Genomic DNA, 22,950 nt, shown 5'->3' with positions numbered 1-22,950 from the left:
TGCATCACTTTGTGGTCTTTATATATCTTCCAAAGAGGAGGTTTAAAACCACAATCTCCAAAAAGGTTTAAACTACCTCATGCCTGTATAAAGAAAATATTACCAGACCTGAACCACATCCTACTTATTGGTACTTAGGCTTCAAGTTCTTTCCTGTGTCAAAGGTGCTCAATCACTTGAAGTGCGGATATATGGTGCTACATTTACAGCTGTGGAGGAAACCACTTTTACTGTATTACTTTGTATTGTCTTTAAGGAGTATTGCACAGGTCCTACTGATAACCCCATTTTTTAAGCAGGTGGAAAATTCCTAAATCTGATGTTTGTCCGGATTTTACTTTTCATGTTTTGCGTTTGTTTTGTTTTTAGTTTTGTTCGTTTTTCTTTTTTGTTAAGGCATTTAGTTCAACCACAGCCCCCTCCAGTGTTCATACTGACAATCACAATTCATCCATTTGAAAGGGTATTGGAGTCCTCTCTCTCGCAAAATGAACCACAAAGTTTATTGTACCTATTTTGTATATGTGAGATGTTTAAATAAATTGTGAAAAGTTCTGAAATAAAGCATGTCCGATGTTCTAAAACACAACATTTCAAGAGTTAAGTGATTTAAAGTGTTTAGAACAACTGAAAAATCCAATCTCATGAATGTGATATCATGACTTCAGAACTTTTAACTTGCAGAAGGATTAAGAAAACTGTTCATTCAAAAATTCTAATATAGTTGACCCTTACCCCAAACTTTAATAATTACCCAAAATATTGTTTGAAAGTTTAATTTCATGTGGGAGCTATGAGATTAAGACAAATCAAATATAGGTATCACATTGAAATTATATTAACATGTGAATTTAGTATGCTTTAATCTTTTTAAACCTTTCACCACATCTCTTTCATAGGTCTAATGCTGACTACACAGTGATACCAAACTGTACTGAGGAAGAAAGTGATTTCAGCTTCAAGATGGCCGCTACTACTGCTTTACTGAACATTCACCTTGAAGCTGAAAAAAGAAAAAAAGAAGGAGCAGACACAAAACATTGGTGCAAATGGGAAAGTGTGTACATTAAATATTTGGACAATACATTATTTAAATATTTTAATTGCAAAAAATGGAAAAAAAAAAAGGATTTAGCCTATTTCAGCAGAGAATTTTTATAGTAAAACTGTATATTTAGTATTCAACCACAATCAAAACTTTTCAACCAGTGCTAGTAGGCTAATGTAACAAATAAGAAACTATTCTAGCTGCCTTTTTAACATTAAAATTCCTGCTTATGTAAATTATTACTCAGTTATATTGATAGTAGACTGAAGATTTGTTTTATTCTCCACAACGCAGTCATATTACTCACATAGCATTTGGGTGTGTCATTGCTGAAAGGGAAGAAACTTAACATGAACCCACAATTGAAAGATTTAATGAATAGGCATATGGTTGCACTCGCAAATTCAGTGTTCAGGAACAATACAGCTGGAAAACACCCTTTATCTACACATATAATTCATCCTGTCTGTCAAAGTTCAATGACTGTTTTAATGGCATCTGTTGTGTTCACTTGTGTCAAAGTTAAAAAAAAAGGTTCCTGCATAGTTCCGTGCAGACCTCATTTCAGGTATTATCCCCAGGCACAGGCAAAAAGAGGACTAGCTTATGGTTCAATTGTTGTCAAATATTACTTTTTATCTGTTTTTGGTTTTGTTTCTGTATGCTTATTAGCCATCTAGAGCAAAGTGTGATGCTTTTTTAGGTCAAGTGGCAAAAATGTAAGCAATCTCTAAATTAATTTTATATAGGGAAAGTACTATGTTTGCGCTAATAACCTTCTCACTTTACATTGCTAGCTGACTTGGTCATGCAGATTCCACCTTTACAATGTCAGGAGAATCCAACCATTTGCAGAATGGCTAGATCCTCAGTCTCTTATATCTTGTCATTTAAGACTGGACCACTACAATGTTTTCCTGGCACCCTGCCCTCCATCCTGTTCTGTGTTACCCTCCCAACGTTCTCTCGCACTACTCAACTTTCTCCACTCACTTCCTAGATATAATTGTGTTTGCCTACAGAGCTAACAACGGGCCAGCACCTGATTACTTATCACTTAATGGGGACTTGTTACATTGAAATGTGACACACTTAATCTAATTGACATGCACCAAAACCCCTCTCTGTCCTGGCATCCAGGTGGTGAAATGAACTCTCAAGTGACTACAAATATAAACTGAAGATCTGCCTCATGATGAAGCACTTTGCTATTTCTTTGTTAATCTTTGGGGTTTTTTGTGGTTTCATTTTATACAGTTCTAGCTTCCCCATCATGGGATGCTACATGATTCTAAGTCCTTTCCTAGTGAACTAGGATTTGCTTGTGAAGAAAAGTAGAAAGCACTTCTCTAAATTACTCTGGATAAGGGCTTCTGCTAAATGAATGTAAGTATATGCTAATTGGTCTCGTCTCTGCATTGTGTTTCTTTGTTAATACAACCAGTGAGACTCTCAACACCTGCATTTCGAACATCTTGATTTTTTTTCTGATAAAATAAAAAACTCTGCATTCTTATAAACTGTGGATTTGCCCTTTATGATGGCTCTTTCATTCAAAAACTTCCGGGAAAGGGAAGGGTCGGGGCTAAGCAGGAAGCATACTGACCACAAAATTTAATTGGAAAAACAAACATACTGAACCTAAAATGTATGATCTAAAACATATTTCCATCAACCATCAACATTTGCATATATTTATAAACTGTCACCTGCACAGTTAATGGTTTACGGTTATGGTTAGGGCATTACATTCTGGTATTACATGCAAGAGAACAGGCAGCTCTTACACACTTATGATTAATATATATTGTTTCAACTTACAGTACTCTATCAGTTATTTTGCAAGAAAGTCTATAACACTCAAAAGATATACATAGAAAAAGTAAGTAAGATAATTTCTAATGAATTTATGCTAAATAGTCAAAAGTTAATCTAGAATAATTTTAATAGTGGTATAACTATTTTGTGTGTCTTAAGATCAACAGAAAACAAAAATATGTTATACCACCTTTTTGCCCCATCTTGTGGAAGAAAAGAATCATTTCACTCAAATTGTTTTTGCCTCAGTAAAACACAATACTCCATAAGTTTCCACTTATATCATGCAGCTGATTTTATAGCTATAACTATAAATAACAGTGTCTAAATAGTGCAATCTTTTTGCATTGTCTGATTATTAGAAAGAAACTAATCTGAAACCTGTTTTAAGATAAAAAGCAGGATAAGCACACCCATAGGATGACAAAAGTCTTTGTGGAACTCAGTTCTGCATTCTTTTTGACATTTCTGCCTTTTGTTGCTGTTTAGCTGTTGTTTATGGAAGATAATTCGTATAATATCTATAGAATATATATAGAATAATATATAATCAATTTTCTTTAACAAAATCTCCCTCAAATAAATGTGAATGTAGCTAATTAAAATTACACTTAAATCGTGACTGCATTTAAAAAGTAAAAGATACACATTTTTTTATCAAAACCTTTTTTTGTTTAAATAATTGCAAATCAAAAATATTCACACATTTATTTTATGAATGTTGATGTTAGTGTTGTAGATGAGTTTGGTGTTTGTAACACCGACTCTAACCGCCACCCTTGTATATCTGAAACTGCACACTGTTAGGGGTAGCATTGCTGTCACCCAAGTCAATAGTCTGCAGTTTAGTACAGGTTAATATTTGTGTTTGTGTATCCTCTGTTTGTGTGGCTTTCTGTCTGGATCTCTGAACCCAGTAGGTGGTTGGAATATGCTACGTTCCGACTATGTATAAATGTGTGAATGTATGAGTGTGTAGAAAGTCACCTTCAGTACAATGTTTCTCTATCAAGTAATCTTAAGATCCCAAGTGATTATTGAAAATAAGTTACATTTATTGATCAGTGGTGGACAGTAATGAAAAAAATGTAATTCATTACTGTACTCAAGTAGCCATTTTGCTATTTGCTTTTTCAAGTGTCTGTTTCGTTTATATTTATACATTTCAAATATCTTACTTTTTACTTAATTACATTTTGCAAAATTAGTCGTTTCTTTTTATTTCATCAGGGTCGAGCATGTGCTCTATTTTAAACTGGTTTTGATTGCCACTTGGTGTTATCTACTTAGCACGAACATACAGTTCAGCATCAGTTCAACAGAAAGCAGAACATTTTAAGAGGAATAAATGATGACTCGAACTTGCCACAACACCTGTGGCTTAATTTGCATGACTTTTCTGAAGTTTAAAACAAGGTTTGGGGCTTTTTAAAAATCATTTAAATAGATATCAATCAGTGTTTGACTGATAAATACAATTCTATTAATATATTGGTGTGCTAAGAGTAACATTAGACTTTTTTCACATAAACTGAGTTGATTAAACAACAGACTTTTGACAAAAAATTATAATAGAAACATTATATCCAGAATAAATCATAGTATACATTTGCACTTTTACTCAAGTAATATTTTACCTGTTGTATCTCCGTCCACCACTGGAATAGATACGAGAGGTAAAATATTACTTGAGTAAAAGTGCAAATGTATACTATGATTTATTGTGGATAGTTATGTAATACATGAACCCAGCCATTAGGGGGGCACAAGCCAGTGTACTCTTAGTGCCGGTCCCAAGCCCGGGTAAATGGGGAGGGTTGCGTTAGGAAGGGCATCCAGCGTAAAACGTGCCAAATCAAATATGCGGATCACAAATGAGAATTTCATACCGGATCGGTCGAGGCCCGGGTTAACAACGACCGCCACAGGTATCGTTAGCCGACAGGGTACCGGTGGAAATTGGGCTACTGTTGGCCGAAGGAGGAGAAGGAGAGGAGGAAGACGTCTACAGAGACGGCAGGAAAAGGAGCAGTGTAGGAGAGTAGAGGTTCGGGTTGGTACTTTAAATGTTGGTACTATGACGGGTAAAGGGAGAGAGATAGCTGATATGATGGAGAGGAGAAAGGTAGATGTGTTGTGTGTTCAGGAGACCAAGTGGAAAGGGAGTAAGGCCAGGAACATTGGAGGTGGGTTTAAACTGTTTTATCATGGTGTGGATGGGAAGAGAAATGGTGTAGGGGTGATTCTGAAGGAAGAGTACAGTAAGAGTGTAGTGGAGGTGAAGAGAGTTTCTGATAGGGTGATGATCGTGAAGGTGGAAGTTGAAGGGATGATGATAAATGTCATTAGTGCCTATGCTCCACAAGTTGGCTGTGAGATGGAGGAGAAAGAAAGATTCTGGAGTGAATTAGATGAAGTGGTAGATGGTGTACCTAGGAAAGAACGATTGGTGATTGGGGCAGACTTTAATGGGCATGTAGGTGAAGGGAACAGAGGTGATGAGGAGGTGATGGGTAGGTATGGTTTTAAGGAGAGGAATGTGGAAGGGCAGATGGTGGTAGATTTTGCTAAAAGAATGGAAATTGCAGTGGTGAACACGTATTTTAAGAAGAAGGAGGATCATAGGGTGACGTATAAGAGTGGAGGAAGGTGCACACAGGTGGATTATCTTCTGTGTAGGAGATGCAACCTGAAGGAGATTGGAGACTGTAAGGTGTTGGCGGGGGACAGTGTAGCTAGACAGCATCGGATGGTGGTCTGTAGGATGGTTTTGGAGGCGAAGAAGAAGAGGAGGAAAGTAAGGTTTGAAAGAAGAATAAGATGGTGGAAACTGAAGGAGGAAGAGTGTAGTGTGAGGTTCAGGGAAGAGGTCAGACAGGGGCTTGGTGGTGGTGAAGAGGTGCCGGATGATTGGGCAACTACTGCAGGAGTGATGAGGGCGGCAGCTAGAAAAGTACTTGGTGTGACATCTGGAAATAGAAAGCAAGACAAGGAGACGTGGTGGTGGAATGAGGAAGTGCAGGAGAGCATTAGGGGAAAGAGATTGGCAAAACAGAAGTGGGATCGACAGAGTGATGAGAAAAGTAGGCAGGAGTACAAGGAGATGCGGCAGCAGGTTAAAAGGGATGTGGCGAAAGCCAAGGAAAAGGCATATGAGGAACTGTATAAGAGGTTGGACACTAAGGAAGGAGAAAAGGATTTATACCGATTGGCCAAGCAGAGGGACCGAGCTGGGAAGGAAGTACTGCAAGTTAGAGCAATAAAGGATGGAGAGGGAAATGTGTTGACTAGTGAGGAGAGTGTGTTGAGAAGATGGAGGGAGTATTTTGAGCAGCTGATGAATGAGGAAAATCAGAGAGAGAGAAGGTTGGAGGATGTGGAGTTGGTGAAGCAGGATGTAGATAGGATTAGTAAGGAGGAAGTGAGAGCAGCGATTAAGAGGATGAAGAATGGAAAGTCGGTTGGACCAGATGACATACCGGTAGAAGCGTGGAGATGTTTAGGAGAGATGGCAGGGGAGTTTTTAACCAGATTGTTTAACAGGATTCTGGAAGGGGAGAGGATGCCTGAGGAATGGAGAAGGAGTGTGCTGGTACCGATCTTTAAGCATAAGGGAGATGTGCAGACCTGCAGTAACTACAGGGGAATTAAGTTGATCAGTCACACCATGAAGTTATGGGAAAGAGTAGTGGAAGCCAGGCTGAGAGAAGAGGTGACCATCTGTGAGCAACAGTATGGTTTCATGCCGAGGAAGAGCACCACAGATGCCTTATTTGCTTTGAGGATGTTGATGGAGAAGTATAGAGAAGGACAGAAGGAGCTGCATTGTGTATTTGTGGATTTAGAGAAAGCGTACGACAGGGTGCCGAGAGAGGAGTTGTGGTATGTTGGGGAAGTCAGGTGTGTCAGAGAAGTATGTGAGGGTGGTGCAGGACATGTATGAGGACAGTGTGACGGCAGTAAAGTGTGCAGTAGGTACGACAGACTGGTTCAGGGTGAAGGTTGGACTGCATCAAGGATCGGCCCTGAGCCCTTTCCTGTTTGCAGTGGTGATGGACAGGTTGACGGACGAGGTCAGACAGGAGTCTCCCTGGACTATGATGTTTGCAGATGATATTGTGATTTGTGGTGAGAGTAGAGAGCAGGTTGAGAAGAGCCTGGAGAGGTGGAGATATGCGCTGGAGAGAAGGGGAATGAAAGTCAGTAGGAGTAAGACAGAGTACATGTGTGTGAATGGGAGGGAGGGCAGTGGAGTGATGCGGTTGCAGGGAGAAGAGGTGGAGAAGGTGGAGGAGTTCAGGTACCTGGGGTCAACAGTGCAAAGTAATGGAGAGTGTGTTAGGGAAGTAAAGAAAAGAGTGCAGGCAGGGTGGAGTGGGTGGAGAAGAGTGACAGGAGTGATTTGTGATAGAAGAGTATCTGCAAGAATGAAAGGGAAAGTTTATAGGACTGTGGTGAGACCTGCGATGTTGTATGGATTAGAGACAGTGGCATTGAGTAAAAGACAGGAGGTGGAGCTGGAGGTAGCAGAGCTGAAGATGTTGAGGTTTTCGTTGGGAGTGACGAGGATGGACAAGATTAGAAATGAGTTTATTAGAGGGACAGCACATGTAGGATGTTTTGGTGACAAGGTGAGGGAGGCGAGATTGAGATGGTTTGGACATGTGCAGAGAAGGGACATGAATTATATGGTAGAAAAATGCTGAAGATGGAGCCACCAGGTAGGAGGAAAAGAGGAAGACCAAGGTGGAGGTTCATGGATGTGGTGAGGGAAGACATGCAGGTAGTTGGTGTAAAAGAGGCAGATATAGAGGACAGGGTGGTATGGAGACGGATGATCCGCTGTGGCGACCCCTAATGGGAGCAGCCGAAAGAAGAAGAAGAAGAAGTTATGTAATACATGTAATAGTTATGTATTACATAAATATTACATGTATTACATAACTATTACATGTTCATGCAGTTTTGCCCTAAAGTATTGTAATTGTTATTGTATTGCTTTTAATTGTGTGCCATCAATAGTTGTTAAATAAAATTGCAATGTGAATGAATTTAAATTAATATAAATAAAATTTTGCAAAAAAAAAAAAAAAGACAGAGATGTGTAATGAGTATGTGAATGGTTTAAATAAACACGTAGAAAGGGAAAAAAAGTTTAAAAAGAAAAGGATAATCACTTCTCACTATTCTTCAGTAGATAATCTCAGATACTGTACTCTTGCACCTGCTAAAGAAGCTCTGCTCTAACAACCATAAGTTAATGTTTTGGCACATTTTTGCTACTTGACTTCAGCGATACAAGCATGAATTATGATTATTATTATGATTAGGCTTTCATTTATCTTTCCCAATTCACCCATATGAACAGGGTTCCTGATTCTGTTTCATTCTAATTAGATATCTAAATGTAAAAATGCATGGTTATTTCTTTAAAGCTGCTTTGTGACAATGTCATTTTCTAACATGTAAAGAAAATGGTACTTAAAACAATTTATGAATTGTTGGAAGTTAATTCACTTTCCCAGATATTCAGGTAAGGTGTCCTCTAAAAAATATTTTATATCCAACTCTTGTATACATGAACATTTATCATAGTTCTTATTGGGGCGGAAATGCCTGAACCAAGTGTGCCTGTTTTTCCGGAAGTCAGGTTGTAATACTACGATCATGCGATCAGGGGGCGTGGTTCTACTAGAGGAGGCGTGGATATTGTGACGGCAGCCTGTCACTCACCGAAAGGGGCGGAGCGCAAGTGCTGCACGTCCATCTGCTCGTTGTCATGGAGGAGCAAAGATGGCGATACTGGCCTACAGCCTGGGCAAACGCGAAATAAATCAACATTTCAGCATCAGAAATGCAAAATTGCTGTCTCTCGTTGCCGTGGTTGTCCTCACCGTCCTGCACGCTGTCTCTCGGCATTATGGAGGTGAGTGTTCGGTGCACAGTAAAAAGCGCGGTGTGCCTGTGAACGTTAGCCTGCATCGGTGCGGTGTGGTTATGTTATGTTAGCATAGCTGCTCGGGACTGCTGCAAAGTCAGGGAAATGGCACGCCGACGAGCCAGTGAACCTGTCTGAAATACTCAATGTAGTGTTAGGCCATGGTTTTTTTTTCCTCCTGCGAATTATGAAAGTGAGGTGTAAAATTTCTCGTAAGTCTCGGAGGTATTTTCTCCATGCATAGAAAACGGGTAGTGAAGTGTAACGCAGCTGGTAAAGTGGGGACAGACATGAATGAGCATCTCCACTGACAGTTCATCAGCTTCATCTATATGCATGTATACATATATATGTCGGAGCATTCTGTGGGTTTTTTTTTAGCATCGCTGTGATTTGAGAAGAAGTCAGAATTTATCTGCATTTGACCGAAAAAAAAAAATGATTCACAAAAAACTGTTATTTTCCAGTAGCTGTGTCCTTTAGTAGCTGTGTCCAGTAGCGCGTTCACGCGCCCGCTGCCACATATTATGTTAAATTATGACCAAGTGATAGAATATCACCCCATACTGATCACCAGTCTTTATGACTCCTGGACAGGTTAGGCCATGTCTCGACTTAAGACATTTTTTGATTCACAGTGGGGCCAAAGGAACACGTCTCCTTCATAAGTTGGAGATGATCTGTATTTAAAAAAAAAATAAAATAAAAATGTTACTTTTCCATCTTTCTCGCCTTCACATACATACAATCTGCTCAAACATATATATATATATATATGAGAGAGAGAGAGAGAGAGAGAGAGATATGAGTTTTTAAACTTGTATGTTACAGCTGATAAAAACTTGAGTGTTTTTTGATTACTCATAAACATAATATAACAAGTTAATTACCTCTTGCTGCTTTTTTACTTGAACGTAAAAAGAAAACTTGAATGTTATCCCTTATGTCTTATAATAAAATTTCATTAACGTTCTACCTTTTTTACCAGTATTAAAAAATAACAAACGGCAAAGCGCAAATTACTAAGCACATGGGTGAACATGCAAGTTCAACAACGCAAACCTATTTTTTTTCTAATGTGTGCTTGTAAATCCACACATAAAACACATATTACCCAGCTAGGTGTGCATTACACAATTGCCTGAAGTGGAAAGGTGATGACCTTGGTGGAGTGCTTTAAAATCACATCAAGGTGTTGATTTTCCTGCCTATACTCTGGCAACCATCAGTTACAAACGTAGGATATTGCAATGTATGTATTGTCATTCAGACAACAGTAAGGTGTGGTTCATTGTTTACTAAATCGTGGTGCTTCTATGACTAGCTCTCATAATTACGCACTTCTGTTGTTTTAAATTTTTTTCAACACAGCCACACTAAAAGCATAGCAGCAGCATAATTTCAACAATGTCAAGTTGACGTGTTGTCTCAACGCAGTAAAAAAAATCTTTTTGTGTTACTACTGCCATCACCAGTTGTACTTTCATCTTTCTGTCAGGCTAGAATGCTGCGTGTCAGCTTTGTTAACATGTAAAACACTGGGTGTGCCAAGAGACAAATGTCATGGATGAAAAGAAGGACAACCTGTTTAGAGATCTCTACACATCCAACTTAATTTTTAGAATGCAGCCCTGCCAGGTGGTTTGCCACAATGCATTTGCATAAGGCAAATGTATTTTTTGAGTATGCATGGAATGTTCATTGTATGATAAATCTAATAAAAAAAATAAATAAATCATAGTATTATTTAGCCGTTGATAAAAAAAAGAACTAGTTACATGAAAGAAAAAAGTTCTGCTGAAATACTGTGCAGAACAGAAATGGTTAAATGCAATCATGGTACAACAGCTTTCTATGAAATATTTTACACCAGCAGTATTTGTTGTGTTGCCATTATAAGCCGAGTGCCTCTACAGAAAGGAAGCATGCTAAGCCCCAAACAACCAAAAAAGCTGTTTGGTTAACGTCTGTTCAGCAATGATTTGTGTACAATAATCTGCACAATGCTCCCAGTGCAAATACAACATGTTTACAAAAAGAGCATATTACAGAGCCCTGGGGGCTTTAGAGAGAATTGCCTGAGAAAATTGAGGTGGAGTCCCGTGTATACGAGTTGTAAAATCCAGTCTTCATTTTGTTTTGCAGCCAGACATTAAAGAAATGTTATATGATTAAACAATATGACAATCCACAAAAAGCTATTTGGACACGAGAGATTTCCGGTCTTCAGACTCAAGAGTGAGATCAGGCACTGATGTTGGACGAGGAAGTCTGGGGGGTTTAGGTCATTAAAATGGTCTTCAGTAGGGTTGTGGTCAGGGCTCTATGCAGGACACTGGAGTTCCACATCAACCTCAACAAGATATATTTAGAAAGTCTGTTCTGTTTTTGAGTTTGTGAGCAGGTGCATTGTTAAACAACTGGAACAGTGTTCTGGTCTCTCGGTTCCAATGAAGGGAAATTTAACCGCAACTGTAAACAAAGACTTTGTATGTAGTGGTGCTTCCAGCTATGTTTTGAGTAGGCTGTTAATAGGGTGTGATTGTCCGGTGTGCACAAACCTTCGGCCCTACTGTGTGTCATGCGATCCCAAATTGTAATTGGTTTGTAATTGTAATATTTTTATATGTTTTATGTGACTATAACATTTGTTTGTCCATTGGTTTGTATATATCTGTCTGCATGTGAGTTTGCATTTCGTATCTTTCTCGGTCTGTGTTGGTGTGTTTTGTGTGAATGTGCGGGAGAGTGTTCATCCTCTTCATCCGTCTTTTACAGGCCGGGACACGTGCGAGTGGCTCCTATCCAGTGGACGGTTCCTAGGAGACAGCGCATGGCAGCCATATGGCTGTATGCTGCACAAGTACAAAAGCATGTGAGTCGCACCACAGTGAGTTGCTCTGTAATAAATCACAGGGTCGTTATCAGAGCAGCAGATTTTTAATCACCGTTAATCTGTTTTTTCTTTTTCAGCGAAGCGAAAGCATGCCTCACCAACAAGAGGATAGCGTTCATCGGAGACTCTCGAATTCGTCAGCTCTTCTATTCTTTCATCCAAATTGTCAACCCTGAGACAAGGGAGGAGGGGAACAAGGTTAGTTTGTGTCCACTGTGTTTATTAAAATCGAAGCAAAACTATAATTGTTCACAGATGTTCAGCAATATAGTGTATGTTTTGGAATAGAGAAAAAGAATGCACTGAAAAATTTTTCAGCAGAGTCTATACCAAGGCTGTTTTTTTTTTTCCCCCATACCCTTTTCCGTATACCTACTAAAATTGAAATCAGGCACAAAATCAAAAGATTTTCAATCTAGAATACATTGGAGTCATTTTTATTTATTTTTATTTTCTTGTTTGTGATAAACCAAATTAATTAAATAAATAAATAATTATTAAAACGAGGGAAAAAACTTCCATATCTGTAAATAATCCTCTTTAGTGTATTTTTTGCTTATAAACTGAATAGTAACCTAGTTTATTTCTGATTGAATGACATTTTTTTCTTTCTCCTTTTGTCTGGCAGCATGAAAACATTCCCTTTACAGATAGAAAATTTTCCATGAATGTGGTGAGTGGTTCCTTTATTTCTAATGTTTATAGAAATAATCATATAAAAAAAAGTTAAGTAAGAATAAATCAATAATAAGACAATATTAAAAAAAATGTTGATAAAATGTATTTTACTTTATAGGACTTTTTATGGCATGCGGAAGTAAATAATTCCATTAAAGAGCAGTTGACATCATGGACAGAGGTAAATGCAAAAAATGTAAACTTTTGGGACAATTTAAAAATAATTAGCACGTAAGCATTGATGTTTTACCCTTTTTTAAAATGTATTTATTTAAATTTATTTTAATCACTCTCTAATACAGAAGCCCTCTTCCAAGCCAGATGTCATCATCATTGGTGCTGCAACAGTAAGTCAAAGCCACACAAAATAAATGTTCAGATGAAATAAGTATATAAATGCTTTTTTTTTTCCTTTTGCACCTCCGTGCTCTGTCATGTTATTCAGTGTTCTCATGCTTGTCATTTTTCCCCCCAGTGGTCCATAAAACTGCACAGTGGCAGCAGCGAGGCACTTGTTCAGTACAAAGCGAACCTCACATCTATAGCAGCACCGTTGGAAAAACTAACTGAGCACAGTGAAGTCTTTTGGGTTGTACAAGGTGTGTATCAAATGTGTTTTTTATTTTTTTTTATTTTGTTTGAAGAGCTCATGCGAGCGAAAAAGGACTATTAATCATCGTTTTCCTTGTGCGCTTTGTTTCTAGGTCCAGTCTATGAAAAGGTTTTGAGCGAGAATCGTAAGATGATCACCAACGAGCAAATCGACTTGTATAACGCAGCAGCACTGAGCACTCTGAACAGCGGCAAAAGTAACGCCCAGGCTAGAGTGAAGTTCCTGCAGGCCTCACGGCAAGCTGCTATAGAGACCATTACCCAGTCAGAAGATGGCCTGCACCTTCCTGTGAGCGCAAGGAATGTGGTAGGTCATTAATTGTGTATAGGACAGATGCGCATTGTAGAGATGGAAAAATCAGCAGCCTGGTTACCTGGGAAATGCATGTTGGCCCTTGCAAATATTTCATTTATTAGGTCACCAGCTCAAAATCACCCAAGCAACTCGTTCCTCATTGTGTATCCTATATTTCTGAATTTTCTGCTATAGTATGTCAGTTGGCAGGAGCTTTTTTTTTTAACAGGCATTTGGTGTGTAACGGTTCAAGTTGTTTTACATGTGGATCATGGATCTGATTTCCCTCAGGAATATATTAAGTGGTGGACCACAAATTTGTTTAGTCTCTGCCCCACACTTTGAGCACACTGGAAATACGATTTGTTCTGTACAAGTGCGAAAAATCAGATTTTGCTCTGCGCATGTGCAATTTCTGTAATCGGCAACGTTTTTTTTAACGACAGTCTACTGATATGGATTAGTTTTGCCACAAGACACTTCCTGACAATTCCACATATTAGAGAAGTGAATCAATATATGAAGGAAGGATAGAATGATTAATATCTGATTAAATTAGGGCTGCAACCAACTAAATATTTTGATAATCGATTAATCAAACAATTCTTATTATAATTTTTTATTTTTATTATTCGATTAATACGTTAATGTGGGATTTTTTTATGTTTTGCTAATTATAACTATATAAAAGCATAATTCAGGGTATTTGTATAAAAAGTGTACTTGGAGAAAATGCAAAAGCCACATATTGAGTTTAACTGTCTTTAATTTTGACATTTTATAAAGCTTATAGTAGCTGTTTGTTGAGGAATGCATGAGGGATTTCAATCTGTAAAAAAAAAAACCCAAAAAACATTTGAGTATGCAGGGTGAAGAAATTTGTGTAAAATTACATTTGTATTGTTTTTAATGATGATTGCAGTTGGCAAGTTGACAACCATGCTTAAAAAAAATCTTATATCAAATATAATAGTTTTCTTTAAAAAAAAAAATACACAGATGTTTTGTTCAGTTGTGAAAATATGAGCATCTAGAATATATAATTAATATAATTTTGTATAATAATTAAACGATATACGCATAAATTAAATATATAAAAACATTGAAAAGAAGCATTTGAAGGTAGTAAAGCCGCAGTAAATCACGTTTTAAAACAGAAGTTACTGTTGTAGTAGACAAATGCTGGAACAGAATGGAACAGAGAAACGCAGCAAGCTGACAGTCTTGATAAAAAAAAAAAAAAAGGGAAAAATATACATTGGTGTACAAATGCATAAACATTAGAAAGAAATTTAAATTTTTTACTGCTGCTGTTATTTTTAGATTTAGTGTTTGTTCGCACCGTTTTAATTGAATCCATCACCATGTCACGAGCGAGCTGATTGCGTGACCTGATGCTCGCGGGTCACGACAGAACAGATCCAATGTGACTGTTACAAACAAACAGTGTACACTATCACTTTATTAAACTACCCCATTTTCACATGATGAGGATTCCACAGTTTTTACTCACCGTGCTGATGTTTTACCTAAATTGCAGGTTACAGTCTTGTTATAATTTTCATCATTTGTTAACAACGAATTTTGCTATCGCCAATTATCGATTTTATCGATTAGTTGTTGCAGCTCTATTATAAATAAATAAATATTGTGTTTTTTAAATGCAGACATTTGATAAATTATGCTAAAATAAGTAGGACAGTCAAGTAGAACATATCTGTAGAAAATCAATTAATAAATGTAAAAACACACCCTTATATACACCTCTGTATTACCCAAATGGGGTCTAACAAATGTAAACTGTTTAATTTGTCTTTTTTTTTTTTTTTTTTTATCCAATCAAATGAATGTGTGCCTATTTAACTGATTACTCAATTTAATCAATATAAAAGTTTATAGCATTAATTAGATGAATTCTTTTTTATTTGTATTAACTATTTAAACCAAACCAAATAGGATTTTATTTAAAATTGTTTTCAAATATAAATTTAAACCATTGTTCACAAATGTTAACTAATTGCCTAAATATTAATAATAAAAAAAACTAGCAATTTTATGTTTTTTGTCCTTTTACTGTAGCGAAATTAAACCGAACCATGTCTTTAAAACCGAGGTACGTATCGAACCGTGAATTTTGTCCCACTAGGCAAACACTCTTTATTAGCAACACCTGCGGATTCATGCACTTGTTTAGTCAGCCAGTCATGTGGCACCAGAATACAAAAAAGAATCATGCAGATACAGGTCTAGAGCTTCAGGTAATGTTCACAGCAATCATCAGAATGATGTAAGTGCCAGAATGTCTGGTTTCAGTATTTCAGAAACTGCTAATCCCTGAGGAATGTCCCATAGAACAGTCTTCTATGGTTATTTATACAAAATGGTACACATTAAGAGTATTCTTCAAGACAATTTTAACCCTCATAACGATTTGGAGAATTTACTGGACTATTGCATTTGTTTTTTTTCCCACCACCTGCTAACTTGTTTTTCTGCCCAATTTTGTAGGGTGCCATGGTTCTGATGAACTCCCTATGTAACAAGATTCTGAAGCCGATTGATGGTTCGTGTTGCCAGAGTGTTTCTCCACTGAGCATGCTCCAGAAACTGGCGGCTGGACTTTTTCTGTTAGCTGCTGTGTGCTTCCTGGTGTTGCATCTACTTGGCTACACTGGGCACTTGAAGAGCAAACCTGTGTCTGACGTTGAGAGCGGCGAGGAGAAGAAACCCCCTACCCCTGCAGTTCCGCTCATCCTAAAGAACATGTTACAGTCCATATGCAAGATGGGCCTCATCATGCTTTACTTCTACCTGTGTGACCGTGCCGACATTTTTATGAAGGAGCAGAAGTTTTACACACACTCAACCTTCTTCATCCCCCTCATTTATATATTCATGCTGGGGGTTTTCTACAATGAAAACACTAAAGAGGTACAGGAAATTTCCTATTTACACAAAATGTATCCGAAATTCATAGTCATAGTCTACCCTGTATTTCTATGATTTTGCAGTCAGTGTTTTGGAGTTTAGAAATAATAGTAACTATAAACTTTATAACGACATGTAAAAATAAAATAAACGTGTTTACTGCCCCACTGCACAATGAAGGGGTTTTAGGTTTGCTTGCTGTTGTAATTCCATATGACCGAAGTCCATGTTAACACTGCTGTGCTGTATCTGTATCAGTTTTTCTTTTTCGCAACCATTCGTTTTTACAGGGTTTCTGCAGGGTCCTCAAAAGTCTACAAAAGTCTCAAATTCTTAAATCGAAAGCCTTAATATCACGGTTCTGGGTATTAAATCATTTTAAACAGGTCTTAATTTTCTGATGTCCATGTAACTCTACCTCTAATGCTCAATGAAATGCTCCTGCAGTTCTATAGTTTTTTTGTTGTTGTTGTTTTTCGTTTTCTTGGTAATGCAGTTCTTTCTTTCGCTAGTTCAAATATAATCCGCTGTATAACGACTACAAAAGAGACCAACAGGCAATCAGCTGCTCTGTTATTGGCATGAATCTCTCTTGGATTGTGGAACAGATTTTTTAGTTATGGAGAAGTGTAATCTGAGCTATATTTGGCTTGAAAAACATGTATTTATGGCTTGGTTAAGGTCAGTTGCTAATGACGTGCATGTTTTTGGCGTCGGGAAAGAGGTCTTAAATTTCATTCATTAGTGATGTTTAAAAGTCTTACATTTGAAACCCTGTTTTACTGTCACAAGTTGTGGATTGGCCAAAAGGTGTGAATTAGGACTGGGATCCCAACACCAAACCCACAGGGACAGACAGTATTTACTTTCCATGCGTGATGTGCGCTAGCAGGATAACAAAAGGCCATGTTTGATATCATCCAAATATATTCATAATTCATTACTGACTGCCTTATCCTAGTTATAATTTGCTTTTATTTTTGTGAAATATATCCCGAAAACGATTCCGAATATCAAATTTAAATTCTTGTTTTGCACTTTTTTGTCCTGTTTCTACTCATTAATCAAACATTTTGTTATATACCTTTAGAGAATCTGTCACATTGTGTATCTTTCCTTTCATTTTCCAGGCCAAACTGCTGAACAGAGAACAGACAGATGAATGGAAAGGCTGGATGCAGCTAGTTATACTTGTCTATCATATCTCCGGAGCCAGTGCTGTAAGTTCGGATTTACACGTGCATAATTTTGCTTTGCAGTTTGATCACTGTTTAATTTAATCTTATCTGTTCTTTACAGTTCATACCTGTATATATGCATGTCCGAGTCCTGGTGGCAGCTTATCTCTTCCAGACAGGGTATGGCCACTTCTCCTTCTTCTGGTTAAAGGGTGACTTTGGACTCTACAGAGTGTGCCAGGTATTTATTGTGTCTATCCTGTTTTCCAGTGTCGATACACATTTGGTCTCACACACAGAACGTCTTATAAACGATTGTTTGTTTTAAGGTTCTCTTCAGACTCAATTTCCTGGTCATAGTGCTCTGCCTTGTGATGGACAGATCGTACCAGTTCTATTACTTTGTGCCTCTGGTTACCTTTTGGTTTGCGATCATCTATGCCACAATGGCCATTTGGCCACAGGTTCTGCAGATAAAAGCCAATGGTAATAACCCATATTGAAAAAAAATTATAACGGCCATTCTGTCTCATGATTGTCTAAAAAGCAATATATTGTTTCTTTGTATTTCAGGCAGCAGTTTCTGGCACCTTGTACTTTTATTGAAACTGTTGGGGTTGCTTCTTTTCCTTTGCTTCTTTGCATACTCACAGGTGGGTTTTTACAGATATTACACCCAAATATATGGAATTCTTAAGCGAGTCGTTATTAAACTGCCTCGTTTCTTTATAATAAGATTCTTGCTTTTTTTTTAGCGGTTCTTTGAGAGTGTTTTCTCCATCTGGCCTGTTTCGAAGCTTTTTGAACTCCAAGGAAGTGTCCACGAGTGGTGGTTCAGGTGGAAACTGGATAGATTTGTAAGTAATACCTTTTGTTATGCAGTACAATGGTTCCATGACCCAAAATATGTATATTTTTTCCCTCAACTATGCTGTAGCATTAATGGAACATGTATGCGAGGAGCAGAAATACAAAACACACCCTCATAAATGAGATAAAGACAGATGATGCCTGTTTTCTTTTGTTTTCTTTTTTAAAATGAGCTGAACACGTCTTCCTCTTTTTGTACTCGAAAACCAATTCCTCAAGCAACAAATTAGCCCCAGACGTAAACAATGTTTTAAATAGTTGCAAGAAGGCTCTGCTTTTACATGACATTTGGTTGTTTAGGAGACGTTCCTATCCAGAGTGATAAACAAAATGTGTAAGCTGGGTATAGTTGAGTGATATGGACTGTGGACTCCTGGAACTTTGCACATCTTAAACAATTAATGTAAAAGTCGTGCATGATTGATCCAAAAGATAAAAAAACAACGATGGTTTGTGAGAAATAAGTGCATGCACATTATACTATTACTTCTAATAATACTAGTAATTAAAATCACATTAGGGATCTTTGAGTTAAAAAAAAGTTTTAATTTTAAATGTCAGTTCAGTCTGTGAGTTTTATCATGAAGGCTGTAGGCATGCCTTCATTCTGATTGTGGTTTTCCACTTCTCTTTTCAGGCCGTCATCAATGGCATGTTGTTCGCCTTTATTTACCTGGTATTGCAGAAGTGTCAGGTTCTGTCAGAGGCGAAAGGCGAGCCATTGTTCTCCACCAAAATTTCCAACTGCTTGCTCTTTGTATCGGTGGTTTCCTTCATAGTAAGTTTGCACGCTATTAGCTTTTACTACCTCTCTGGATATGACTTTCCCTAACTCATATTTCCCCTCCTGTAGACTTATTCTCTATGGGCGAGTAGCTGTAAAGATAAGACTAAATGCAATGAGATGCATCCCTTCATATCTGTGGTGCAGGTAATTTTGTAAATTCCTATAAATTGTGCGCTTTTTTTTTTTTTCCTTCAGCCAGCTTTTTTTTTTTTTTAACCTGTGTTTTTTGTCGGTTGTTGTGGTTTTTTTTGGTTTTTCTCTCATACCCTGCAGATTCTGGCATTTGTTCTCATCAGGAACATCCCTGGCTATGCTCGTTCTTTGTACAGCTCGTTTTTCGCATGGTTTGGAAAAATCTCATTAGAGGTAAGGCGCCTTTGCTATGAGCCACCATTTCCCAAGCAAATTCAGCAGTTCAAGATGGTTTTCAAAGGTGGGAAAAACCAAACAAATCGGGGCTAAGGGTGTGCAGAGAACTGTACAAAATCTGGTTAACTGTTTGAGGCTCCAGTAGTTACGTGTGTTTTGTTTACATGCTGAAAACTGTGTATCCGATATGTAGAGGTGTATAAAGGTGTCCAGATTAAGGGTGAACTAAAATAGTCGAAGATTCTATGCTTTGATAAGAGGAGCCTCATTCGACAAATAATCTCACAGTTGAATCTGTACAGAGGTTTTATGAAATGAGGATCGTACCATTTTGGTAATATGGGGGTGCTCAGTGTCTGATTTTACATAGAACCACCGGTTTTCTCTCAATACATTAATTTACAGTCCATTATGATCATCCTAATAAAAATGTGAAAAGAAAGACGCTTTTAATAAATATTTTTAATGTGCGTGAATAAATCCAAGCCCCCACTGTGACAGATTTAAGTTTCACTTTCCATGATCCGTGACCGACAGTGGGATCTTGGCGGCAAGGATTTAAATATTTAACAATAACTGGGATATTCTGTTAAGGTATATTATGTCTTTATTCCATTCTGTAAATAAATGTTTTAGTTTCTCAGTGCATCGATGTTGCGCTGTACAATTTAGCCGTTTTTATTTGATTTGCAGACATGTGAAATGCAAATCCTGTCTGCAGGTTTTTATTTTTTAGGTTTATTGATCCAAAAGGTACTTATGCATTTTAATTTTTTTTGATCCTTGTGTAATGTTCTGTACATCGTGGCTTTAAAATGGCACGAGAAATCGTTTTGTCGTCGTCCAGCCCCCTTAAGGAGCAATGAAACTAGCCAATCAGACTTAAGAATTTACCATAGAAATTCTATGTGGATAAATATAACTTTTGTGGTCACAATTTGTTGACAAGTGCAGTGAGATTCATGTTTTTTTTGTTTGTTTGGTTGTTTGTTTTTTACTCCTGTAGCTCTTTATCTGTCAGTACCACATCTGGCTGGCGGCCGACACAAAAGGCATCCTGGTCCTTATTCCCGGAAACCCTTCCCTTAACATCATCATCAGCACCTTCATCTTTGTGTGCGTCGCTCACGAGATCTCGCAGATCACCAATGACTTGGCCCAGGTGGCCATTCCTAAAGACAATAGCACTCTGCTCAAGAGACTGCTGGCAACTGGACTCTTCATGGGACTTGTCCTTGTGCTGTCTAATAGCAACTGGGCCTGAGAATGATGGTGCTTAGTGTTGTGTTCATTGGAACACATCCTGATTAAAATTATGTTTTAGGAACAGACTCACTGCTGGCACAGTGCTGCTCCCCGAACACACACCGAGAAGCACGTCTCTGAGCAAAGCCCGTGATGCAGTACTCATTTTCTCGAACGACAGTGAACACGCATTTTATAAAGAATGAGGTCTGCCATAAGACTTAATCTGAAACCAACACCTGAGGGAATGGGCATCCTCTCTGTCTATCATTTGTACAGTATTTAATGATTTAAATTAAGTTTACTTTGTACAGCGGTGGATTTATGTCACCTTAATGTCCTGTCTTGTTCGTTTCTTGAGCCAAGGTGGATGAATAATGAATGGGGATTTGTTTTTTTATACTTTATGCAGTACACAGTGAACCAGATGCCAACAGCTTCTTTTGTCAACAGTCAGTTTGTTACTGTGTAAAAAAAAAAACAACTATTGTTAATGGTTTTATATTTTTAATTAATGCTTTCAACAGATCTTAATTCTCCTAATAACGGGGTTATTTATGGGTCATTAATAAGTCTAACAGATAACTCAAATTTCTTTTGTGAAAACGCTTTAGAGGCATCAGAAATCTGGAACGCGTTTATATGTTCTAATTTAATGAATTTGTATATATAAAGCTGTCAATGGCCTTCAGAAGAACAGAAATATTTATCTGGAGACTTTGTGTACTGATCATTTTTCTAATCTGCTATCACTTCCTGGAATCTTGGTGGTCACTCATAAACTGAAAATATATTAAGTAATTAGGTCAAATCCATTCAGATTTTCAGAAACGTCGTTTCTGTCAAGTAATGTTTTGTTTGTCTTATTGTGTTCTCTCCCCCCGGCTACAGTGACCCTCTGCACCAGTAATACCGACATGTAATATATTTTACAGCATCAAGAACGCTACGATTTTGATACGTAGCTTTTTACGTACGCATAATACAGCATAGTAAGTGTTTGTAAAGGTATTAACAAAGGTCTTCAAATGGAATTTTCTCACGCTGGGCAAACAAACGCGTGTCATTCATCAGCTAAAAGGTCGACGCATTAACTACTGATAGACTCTGTATATTAATGTACACCTGGAATTGTGTGCCACTTTATTACCCTGTTATTTATTATTACAATGTTCACACATATCTTTAACCAAGTGGAGTGAAGCTGCTGCTGTTGGTAGAATCCTGTGATCTGAATATTGAGGGGGGGGGGGGGGACATTCTTGCCAATGAAGGATTAACGAATGGGGAAAGGCTTTAATCAGGGCAGGGGCTCCACAAACTAATGTACGTTTTAGTGAATTATTCGTTTAAAAAAAACACCTCATGTGCTGTGTTTTCTGCTTTCCAACTTTGACTTTTCAGAAACAGCTGAATATACTATCCCCTGTGTTGTGAATGTAAATCTTTACTCTGTTACTGTATATTGATGCTGTAAGGACGTTGTGTGTTGCTTTATTTTTTAAAGCTTACTTACATGGAGTTTAGAAATACAGAGCTTTAATCTGTCAACTGAAAGTATGGCAAAGCGTTGGAGTACATTTAGACAAATCACTTTCACGATCCTGACTGTGGCAGCTGTTGAAATTTAGGTATGGGGTATAAATCTATGTGATACTTGATGAAGTAAAGTTTGAGAAGTAAATATGTTGAATTTGCTTTTATTTATAGTAAATGGGTTGAATTTGGTTTTATTTCTATTCTTTAATAAAGTGATTTGGGCGTTCAGAATGAAATAAGCAACGAACAAGGATGTATAAAGACCTTCGTTTGTGTAGCTCGAGTTTGCATTTTGTGCCAAAACCAGCTTCATCATCGTCATCATACTGCCACCAGGTGGATGCTTGCTGCAATAAGCAGATGTGTGTAATTTCATTTTGTACCATTTTGTTCCTACTCGTAGTATTTTGCAGATGTACGAAATCTGCTTCACTTTAGACTTTCCTTTCATTATGAAAGGACAAGATTGCAAAAAAAGCAAGATCTTGTGTAAAAGTAAGCATTTTATTTCCTGAATTAGCGTTTAAACAAAACCTCAGCTACAAGCTGATGGATTCGCTTAAACTTGCAGCTATTTATCCAATTGTAAATGTGTGGATTAAATTTTTTAAGAATTTGTTTAGACTTTGTGTATAGTTTGTTTGTACTGCTGTAAAAAAAAAAAAAAAAAGAAATTCATACCATGTGGATGTAAGTATCTGTTTTGTCCTGAACTGTGAACATGATGCATTTTCTTTTCGATATGCTGT

General features: G+C 37.5%; 1 protein-coding gene across 1 annotated transcript; it reads left to right on the top strand.

Moving 5' to 3' along the window:
* The first annotated feature begins 8,583 nt into the window (after positions 1 to 8,583).
* Positions 8,584 to 22,847, top strand: casd1 (CAS1 domain containing 1). The gene is made up of 18 exons (XM_083523595.1): positions 8,584 to 8,792; positions 11,583 to 11,679; positions 11,778 to 11,898; positions 12,329 to 12,373; positions 12,497 to 12,559; positions 12,681 to 12,725; positions 12,854 to 12,977; positions 13,083 to 13,297; positions 15,794 to 16,216; positions 17,344 to 17,433; positions 17,513 to 17,632; positions 17,721 to 17,877; positions 17,965 to 18,044; positions 18,147 to 18,248; positions 18,899 to 19,039; positions 19,115 to 19,192; positions 19,322 to 19,414; positions 20,424 to 22,847. Exons 1-18 carry the CDS (start codon positions 8,660 to 8,662, stop codon positions 20,679 to 20,681), a joined length of 2,385 nt encoding a protein of 794 aa, XP_083379721.1. The 5' UTR covers positions 8,584 to 8,659; the 3' UTR covers positions 20,682 to 22,847.
* Positions 22,848 to 22,950: the final 103 nt, after the last annotated feature.

The sequence above is a fragment of the Silurus aristotelis genome (assembly GCF_946808225.1).
Source record: "Silurus aristotelis genome assembly, chromosome: 21".
Lineage (NCBI taxonomy): Eukaryota > Metazoa > Chordata > Actinopteri > Siluriformes > Siluridae > Silurus > Silurus aristotelis.
Note: the sequence above shows the minus strand (reverse complement) of the source record. Positions and strands in the feature narration are given on the sequence as shown.